Below are 9,504 nucleotides of genomic sequence, written 5' to 3'. Positions count from 1 at the left end.
ATTACGTCTTTAATGTGGGGTCATGGGTGCCTCTTACTAAGACAGGAGGAAATGGAGACAGCTAAGAATTATCTAGATTAAGCAAAAAAAAAAAAAAATTTCAAACCATGTTATAGTTGATTAAAATTTGTGCAGTCATTATCTTTTTAATTAACAGCTATGAAGTAAAATGCCTTCTCTAATATATACAAGGAATGGCTTCTTTTAATAGTGTGGTGTTTTCATTTGTTGTAGCTTGCAATTTAAACATTCTAATCTGAAAATATAGTGTGGCCATAAAATAAACTAAGGTAGAGCATGGCTAAGGAGGACAAACTATTTAAATTGCCTTTATTTTATGGCGATTGAAGTCACTCTCATTTAAGACTAAACTTGGTAATCAAGATTAGTCTTCATCAGGATCATGTCTACTACTGCATACATTCCTGTTGTATTTTAATTTAACCAGCTGAATAAACAAGCAACACTCCACCAGCCAATTTGTTGCTATAAAGAAAAGTGTGGTTGTTAATGCTCAAAAGTCTGACAATCCATCCTGGAGACTTCAAACTCATAAACCAATAAAACTGAGTTTTTTACCATTCCATTGTATTTTACTGTAGTAACATTTTATTTTGGTAGTAAATTTTTTGCTCTTATCTTGCAATGCATCTCTGTTTATTATGGATGAGAGCCAATTATACCTTATTGCAGCTTGTCATTTTGCATTTAGTTTTTCTGTTTAATTTGTCTTTTTTTTTCGTCTGCAAAACAATTAACATCTTTAAGACGACATTATCAGTTTATGTAATAAAATACATGTCCCATATATCTGGATGTTTTTATTTAGAATAAATTAGTACAATCAATATCAAAATGATAACAAATGTATCTTAATTATTTTTTTCCCTCTCGGAAGACAGGCATTGGATTTGTTTCCTTCCATAGAAAAAAAACAAACAAAAAACGTCCGTCTTTTTACTCATTGCTTCTGAAGAGGAACTTCGTGCAGTGACGTTTTCAGACACGTCAGCTAAAGTTACCCGGACACATTTCCGTGGTGCACACAACGCTCTTTTTGGCTGTCCTGTGTTTTTGTCCACCGATGTGTTTTTAAGTTAAACGGTAGTCTAATTATTTCTCTTTGTTCATTTAATCTGTTAGGACGTCACCGTGTTTTAGCCGAACAATCTTATGAAACAAGCCGCTGATTGGCTCACTCATTCCTCTAATTTTGTGTGTTTATTTCTGCTTTGGCATGTTGTCATAACCAGGTATGCACAAACCCATCCGCTTTTCTTTTGATTTTTAGCTGTTTCTGAGTTTATTGTGGTTGTTTGTGAGCGTACAATATTGTTTACTTTTAAACGACACCAGAGTGAAAGCAGCAAACCTGACATGTTAATTTTTCACTGACTTGGCTTATAATTATACTTCCTGTTAGAGATCAATGGATGTATTCTTGACATTTTTAAAATGTAGCACTTTTTGATGATTCTTCTCACACCTTAAATCCAACCTGCTTCTGAATGTGTTTCTTCCTTTCCGCCGTTTTTTCAATGGATTGCAATCATTTATTTACACTTACCTTTCCAACCATAGCACATTTGGAGGAGACATAGCTGATTTACCCAGAAGCCTCAAAAAACAGACTAGAAACTCCATGTAAATGTTTTACCGGTATTTTTTATTTTCTTCTTCCAGATTTATTGTGGGCACAGCAGGTTTGATGCCCTTTGCTCCATCATGGAGCCCTCAGATTTGACGACACGCAGGAACGGGCGACAGAGGAGAGTACCAGGCGCCTCCATCCTGTCTGAGCACATCGGCTCTATGGACAGAGGGGAGACGAGTTCTCCTGAGCCGGAGATGGAAGAGGAGGCAGACAGCCTCATCAGGAGCTCAGACACAGAGAACAGGAGGCGTCACCGGGTTCGGCCGGGTATCCGTGGCGAACTGGGGAATATATTACTTCTCCTGTTCCTCTATGTGCTGCAGGGGATTCCCTTGGGACTGGCTGGCAGCATCCCCCTAATCTTACAGAGCAAGAGTGTCAGCTACAAAGACCAAGCCTTCTTCAGCTTCGTCTTTTGGCCGTTCAGTTTGAAACTTTTCTGGGCACCGTTGGTGGATGCCCTGTACTTCGGCAGGTTTGGGAGAAGGTAGGACGGAAACCCAAGTACGGATGATACTGTTATATATGCTTTTGTTTTTGTCTCTGAGCTGTTGTCATGTGTTTCTGCAGAAAGTCGTGGCTGGTGCCCACTCAGTACCTGCTGGGGCTGTTCATGCTCTATCTTTCAACAACAGTCACCTCACTGCTGCAGAGCGAGGAGGGACCCAAGGTGGTCACACTCACTGCAGTCTTCTTTATGCTTGCCTTCCTGGCAGCCACACAGGTAACCACTAATAAGCACACATATGTAGTGCTTTGCAAAAGTATTCGTGTTCCATGAACTGTTTCACCTTAAAGGTAGAGCTCCATAAAATTATGAAGTGGAAAGAAAAGGATACAATGTGCAACCTTTGTTTCAAAAATCAATGAAATAATAAAAAAAAATCCTTACAAACTTAAAACATCTTCTTTCTCTCTCTCTCTCTCTCTCTGTGTACTAGGATATAGCTGTGGATGGCTGGGCCCTCACCATGTTATCTAGAGAAAATGTGGGCTATGCGTCTACCTGCAACTCCGTAGGCCAGACGGCGGGGTACTTCCTGGGGAATGTGCTCTTTCTGGCTCTGGAGTCTGCTGAATTTTGCAACAAGTACCTCAGAATAGTGCCCAAAGACACCGGGATCGTCACCCTGCCAGGTACATGGACACACCACTGTTGAATTCCGAAGTGTGGTGTAAAAAAAGAAGTATAATAAATGATTTTAAAATGTTTTACTTGAACTTTTCCTGTACCAGTCAAATTGAAATCAAACAAATCTGCTAGGAATGGGTTTAAAAAAAGCTCCAGTAATCTGGTTGCATAAGGGGCCCACCTTTACACTAATACTTCTTTGACACACCTTTGACTCAATTTCAACATTTAGTGTTTGTTGGTACAAACCTCTCATCAGTTACGGCAAATCAGACTGAATTGAAATAAACCTCAGTTGTCCAGCTCTTCTTTTGCATCTTTTAACTCAATGATCTGAACATACAAATGTATCAGACTATCTAACATTCCACAGAGATATACTGTATGTCTAACACAGCACAGGCAAAGCGGGTACAGATACTTGGAAAGAATGTATTGCAGAGGTGAAATTATTAAACTTGCACATCATTTTAGAGACAAACAGCAACACAGAAGAGGCTATTGGGATCTCTGATTTTAGAAGAAGAAATTCAGTAAGAAAGGAGGTTTGAAGACTGACAGTAAACCTCCTGGTCTGACTACAATATTCCCAAACCTTGTGGGAGAATGTATCCAAACTTGAAACCAAACTTCTGTTCTTATGCCAAGCATATGTCTAAAACTGCAAAGGTTTGAAGAACCTTTGCAAGGCAGAGTTGGGAAATGCTGTATAAGATCTGGTGATGTATTGAAAATGATTGTTTTTCTTATTTCTGCTAGGTTTAGGGAGGTGATTTAAGTCAATCTTTTGTTCTTCTGTTGCAGATTTTTTATTTTTCTGGGGGGTGATATTCCTAGTTTCCACTACCCTGGTGGCCATCCTTAAAAGGGAGAACGATCACAGCAGAGGCAGGAGCAACGTCCCGGTCGAGACTCAGGGTGTCACGGAAACCTACAAGCTCCTGTTCTCCATCGTCAAGATGCCAACAGTCTTCACTTTTTGTTCCCTGCTCCTCACAGCTAAAGTACATAACTGCAAACAGCAAGATGATTGGTTTTGTCTGTATCTGAAGAAAACTCATGGTGAAAATATCTTAATTTTTTTTTCTTTTGCATTAGATCGGTTTCTCTGCAGCAGATGCTGTTACAGGTCTGAAGCTGGTGGAGGCTGGAGTCCCCAAAGAGCAGCTGGCGCTCCTGGCGGTTCCCATGGTGCCTCTGCAGATCCTTCTTCCAGTGATCATCAGCAGATACACGGCGGGGCCGCGACCCCTTGATGTCTTTTATAAAGCCTTTCCGTTCCGGTAAGCGCTCACGTAAACACAGAAATGAACTCGCTTTGTGTTTGTATGCAGTAAGCAAAGAGCTAGCAGAATCCTATTCTGTTATGCAGGTTGCTTATCGGGCTTGAGTTCGCTCTGCTGGTATGGTGGACCCCCCATTTGAAACAAGAAGGAGGATTCCCACTTTACTACTACGCCATAGTCCTGCTCAGCTACGCATTGCATCAGGTTTGTTGTTTTTCTCCTTTTCTCTGCTGGTTGCCCTGCTTAACTACAACCATCAAATCCAGTCTGACTTCCTGGAACCTGTTCAAATAAACCGGTTGATGAGCGTTCACAAACCTCTGACAGTAAAACACTTAAACACCTTGTTTGACTGTGGATACATTTAATGAAGTCAGCCCCATTTTGGTGTCCCTAGGTGGCGCTGTATAGCATGTATGTGGCCTGCATGGCCTTCCATGCCAAAGTGAGTGACCCCCTCATAGGAGGGACCTACATGACGCTACTGAACACGGTCACTAACCTGGGAGGAAACTGGCCCTCCACCGTGGCTCTGTGGATGGTCGACCCCCTGACCTCTAAGGAGTGCCACGGGGCTGTGGGACAGAGCTGCAGCTCGTCACTGGAGGCAGGGGTGAGTGGAACGGGAGAGGGCGGAAAACCACAGAGTGTATTTTTATTTATAAAGTAAACCCCTAATTTTTTATTTTTTTTCTCCCTCCAGTTGTGCGTCAAGGAAGGAGGCGTTTGTGTGACGACCATGGACGGCTACTACGTGGAGTCTGTGGTGTGTGTCGTCATCGGTTTACTGTGGTGGGTGTGGCTGGGGAAAAGAATGAGGCGGCTGCAGGAGCAGAGCTCCTCTGCGTGGAGATGCAGGGTGAACCAGTGATATGAATCCTACAGACATTTCAGTAGTGAGCTGCACCTTCATTTCCTGCTCCAAAACCAGCCGGACTCACAGTCATTCCCACACAGCAACGTTTTGCTCTGGTCTGGCCTTTTTTGCTGCCAGATTGAGGAAACACTTACCATTAAACATGCCACATATATGCACACACATATGAAGTAAGCTGCCATTGCTGTCTTCTTTTTTTTTTTTTTTAAACTATTGCTGCCGTCTTATAAAGTGTCCTAGTAGATTTTTACCATGTTGTGCTGCTTAAGCAAAACCAAACAAAGGCTGGGTCAAAGAAGATCTTGACAAATTTTTTTTTCATCTGAAAAAAGATTTTTTTAAGATGCTTTCTGGGTTTAGCACTTCATCTTCAAACCTATATATCTTTCTTATATGAAAGGAATATTCAGAGAATAGATTCACTAATCTTAACTCAAAGCACATGTGAAGATTTCTCCTCATATCCCTGGCCTGAACCACGAAGCAGGAATAGAGTCTCAGTGCAGTTCAGAGGGAAACAGTTAGAGAAATAGGACAGCGTTACATATAAATGTTTTAAAAAGAAAACAGAAAAAAATGAATATCTACAGTATGCAGAAATATCTTTTCTTCATTGTCCCTATTTCAGTTTTACTAATTAGCACATTTTGGGAGACATCTTACTATAATATTTATAGCAGTTGATGTTTATTAGGCCCGAGCAGCAAAGCGCTGCGAAGGCCTATTGTTTCTGTACTGTTTCTTATTATTATTATTACGATTCTGCCCCCCCAAAGAGGCGCCTTTTTGGGGGCTTTATCATATTCAAAAACTCACCAAACTTGGCGGTGGCGACTAGAAAATTTAAAAATTTTGAATTTTAAGGTTGTCGCAAAAATCGCAAAAAAAATTGCTGAACGGCGGCAACTAGCAATTTTCTGTTGACACAATGGTATGAACGTACTTCATCGTAGAGACATGAAATTTGGTACACTTGTAGAGCTCACCAAAAGACTCAGAACTTACATTTAATGTTATAAGCCAACTATCACAGAAAGTCGGCCATTTTGTATTGAACGTCCATTTTTTACCTCGATTTTGACGTTTACAGCCTTCGTATTTGATCGAACTCCTCCTAGGGATTTCGATTGATCGACTTCAAACTCGGTCAGTCTGATCATAAGGCATGTTTGATTTAAAGTTATCAAATTGGTGAGTTTTGGAGCATGTTGAAGGGGGGTTAGCAGGGGTCAAAGTTCACCTACTCGCCATGAAACACGAAACTCTTATATTTCCTATATAAAAACACATAGAGGGACCAAACTTTCAGTGATTGATCGGCATCAGGTGCCCTACAATACCCTATGGTGAAATGATGACATCACTTAGGCCACGCCCCCTGAGAACAGGAAGTGTCATGTTTTACTGTGAACGGTCGCTATCTTAGCCCTTTGACCTAATCAACATGAAACTGTGTCCAGAGACAGAAGACATGTTGGTGTGTTGTGGATTCCAACCCCGACCGGCTTTGACATAGCAGGTGGGCGTGGCGGTGTGGCGAAGTGACCTGTAACGCCGTTGCCATACGTTTGGCTCTGAATTCCACAATTTCGGGCCCAGCTGCTCCAAACTCACTAGGATGGATCATTATCCACCCACCGACAGGAATTCATAACAAAATGTGGTGGGCGTGGCCTAATTTCTCTATAGCGACCCCTAGAGTATTTTAAATGAACAGCCCTAAGCCATGCTTTAACCTAGAATTACGAAACTTGGTACACATGTGTATCTTGTCAGGACGTACAAAAAAGTCTATTACAGCCATGGTCGAAACCCAACAGGAAGTCGGCCATTTTAGATTGAAGTTCATTTGACCTCGATTTTGACGTTTACAGCCTTTGCATTTGATCGAACTCCTCCTAGGGATTTCGATTGATCGGCTTCAAACTCGGTCAGTCTGATCATAAGGCATGTCTGATTTAAAGTTATCAAATTGGTGACTGTCTGAGATTGCTGAAGGGGGGTTACCAGGGGTCAAAGTTCACCTACTCGCCATGAAACACGAAACTCTTATATTTCCTATATAAAAACACATAGAGGGACCAAACTTTCAGTGATTGATCATCATCAGGTGGCCTACAATACCATATGGTCAAATGATGACATCACTTAGGCCACGCCCCCTGAGAACAGGAAGTGTCATGTTTTACTGTGAACGGTCGCTCTCTTAGCCCTTTGACCTAATCAACATGAAACTGTGTCCAGACACAGAAGACATGTTGGTGTGTTGAGGATTCCAACCCCGACCGGCTTTGAGATAGCAGCTGGGCGTGGCGGCGTGGCGAAGTGACCTGTAACGCCGATGCCATACGTTTGCTTCTAGATTCCACATGTTTCGACCGAGCTGCACCAAACTTGGCCTGAGTGATCCTGGAGGCTTGCCCATCAATCCTACGTCATCACATTATGACGTCATCTAAGCCCCGCCCCCTCGGAACCGGAAGTGCCGTTTTTTTCCTTGGAAAGCTCTGTTTATGGCTCTCTTGACCTAATCAAGTTGATTCTGTGTTGGATGACAGATAGGAAGTTGATCTCGCTTGCTTTAAAGTGCCAAGAGTTTTCAATGGCGGCAACGCCGTTCGTATACGTTTGCCTCTACATTCCACATATTTTGACCGAGCCGCATCAAACTTGACCTGAGTGATTCTGGTGGGATGCCCGTCGATCCTACGTCATCATATTATGACGTCATCTAAGCCCCGCCCCCTCGGAACCGGAAGTGCCGTTTTTTTCCTTGGAAAGCTCCGTTTATGGCTCTCTTGACCTAATCAAGATGATTCGGATGATAAGCTCTGTCAATGCTCGCTGCTGGCTGAACCGTGTGGGCGTGGCCACATGGCCAATATCAGTCCCTCGCCATATGCATACGTTTGGCTCTTACTCACGCATAGATCATCCGATTGACGCCAAACTGGATATGTATGACCTTTGTTCACCTCTAAAGAGCCCAACGAGGTTGAGATGTAATTTGGCTCCACTGCGCCCCCTAAGTTAATACATCGGCCGTATGTCCTCGACGCATCGACCGATCTGCACCAGATTTTTCGACAGTCGTCGGGGTGCGCCGCCGAACGCATTCACGCGTGTCGACCGGTGGACGGGCGGGGAAAATGCGCGACAGCTCCTGCGGCGGCTAGCGGGCGGCGGTGCTGGAAACTGCGGCGGAGCTTCCGCGGTGGGGAGCGGGCTGCGGCTCTGGAAACCGCGCGAGAGCTTCTGCGGTGGCCGGAACCCCCGCGGTGGCCAATAGGCCGGAGCGGCGCTTGCTGCGAGGGCCGCCCGAGGCTGCTTGCAGCTTTAATTTTAATTTAAGTCCATACAAAGGAATCAAATAGTTTTTGTCTCCTCCAGTGTAAAAGGGCGCTGCATTAAATATTTGTTTGTACTTTCATATCGGTCATATTAGTTATAGAGTTGGACCAATCAGGCCGCTGACAATTTCTGGTTTTCTTTGACCTCTGACCTGCCGGTTTCTGTTCTTCCTCTGACTGTAGTACATAAGAGAAAAACAGGGACGGCAAGTTCTTTGAAAGGTGTTGCAGTTTTGAATTCAAAGGAAAATGAAGGAATTGCACGATTATCTCCAATTATGCCCAAAATTGATCTGATTTTGTTTTATAATCTCGAAAAAGGTGCATTAAAGTATCTGCTGCTTGTTCATATGTTTATGTCCTGAAAATGGTAAAGGAATGTTTTGATTATTTATTTCAAAACATTCCAGATAAAACGCACACATTTAAATAAATTGTAAACAATCAGCTCTACAGCTGCTTTTACCGCTTAGCTGTATATTAGCTGGATCAATAACTTACACAGAAATAATCAGCATATTTTGACTGTGTTGCTTTCAGCTGATTGAAAATATTACTTTGATTTCATGTTACTGTAAAGATAGAATCATAACGGTGGATGGTGTTGTGATCCCAAGTCAGGACGTTAAAACAGATTAGTGGCCTTGTTGCCAGGTGTGAGACTGAAGTACTGTAGAGCGGGAGACGCCCACCCATTCATAGTATGTTGCCCAACTCCCAAGTTCAACCAGTGGATAAACCCACCTGATTTTAAAATACTCAGATTTCTGACCTTTTTCGTCATTTCTATTGTGATTGTTTTTGTTTGTTTAAACTGTGCCTTGTTTAGTGTCTTCAGGTCAGTTCATTGTCCAAACTTTTATCTGAATTTGAAAAATTAAGTTAAGTTATGCTGCCATCCTGTGGTAGAGGAGGGCAACACTACATTGTTGCCCTTAAATAATTGTGAAGGGTAATCAAGTTCATTAAGTTTCTCAACACACTAGAGCTTTAATCCGCCGGTTGTTTCTGTGCGCTCCTTAATGAAGATTCGATTTCTATGGTTAAATGAATGAAGATGCCTAAACGTCATTTTGCCTTTTTAATATAATACAAAACTTCCATGAGCAATTACAAACTGTGGTCAGTATATTGGTTTAGGAAATCTTTTCTTTGCTCTCCATTTATGCAGCTTTTTCCAGTTTGTTGGTTGCATTGTAACTGCA

At 42.5% G+C, this 9,504-nt stretch overlaps 1 protein-coding gene across 2 annotated transcripts; it reads left to right on the top strand.

Annotated features, from left to right (window-relative positions):
• Positions 1 to 1,023: 1,023 nt before the first annotated feature.
• Positions 1,024 to 5,735, top strand: slc33a1 (solute carrier family 33 member 1). 2 transcript variants are annotated; one of them, XM_023350877.1, is made up of 9 exons: positions 1,024 to 1,104; positions 1,684 to 2,141; positions 2,225 to 2,378; positions 2,596 to 2,791; positions 3,591 to 3,790; positions 3,885 to 4,069; positions 4,159 to 4,276; positions 4,470 to 4,685; positions 4,776 to 5,735. In XM_023350877.1, the coding sequence occupies exons 2-9, from the start codon at positions 1,726 to 1,728 to the stop codon at positions 4,941 to 4,943; spliced, it is 1,653 nt and encodes a 550-aa protein (XP_023206645.1). In that variant the 5' UTR covers positions 1,024 to 1,104; positions 1,684 to 1,725; the 3' UTR covers positions 4,944 to 5,735. The 2 variants fall into 2 exon arrangements, with proteins under 2 accessions (XP_023206645.1, XP_023206644.1); XM_023350876.1 differs by having other exon boundaries at positions 1,051 to 1,253.
• Positions 5,736 to 9,504: the final 3,769 nt, after the last annotated feature.

Source organism: Xiphophorus maculatus, chromosome 18 (assembly GCF_002775205.1).
Source record: "Xiphophorus maculatus strain JP 163 A chromosome 18, X_maculatus-5.0-male, whole genome shotgun sequence".
Taxonomy (NCBI): domain Eukaryota; kingdom Metazoa; phylum Chordata; class Actinopteri; order Cyprinodontiformes; family Poeciliidae; genus Xiphophorus; species Xiphophorus maculatus.
This window is presented reverse-complemented; position numbering and strand designations above follow the sequence as displayed.

Coding starts and splice junctions, on each gene's coding strand:
- slc33a1 (XM_023350877.1), top strand. CDS start 1,726: ATGGAGCCCTCAGATTTGACGACACGCAGGAACGGGCGACAGAGGAGA. Junction 2,142..2,224: donor TTCGGCAGGTTTGGGAGAAG/GTAGGACGGAAA, acceptor GTGTTTCTGCAG/AAAGTCGTGGCTGGTGCCCA. Junction 2,379..2,595: donor CCTTCCTGGCAGCCACACAG/GTAACCACTAAT, acceptor TCTGTGTACTAG/GATATAGCTGTGGATGGCTG.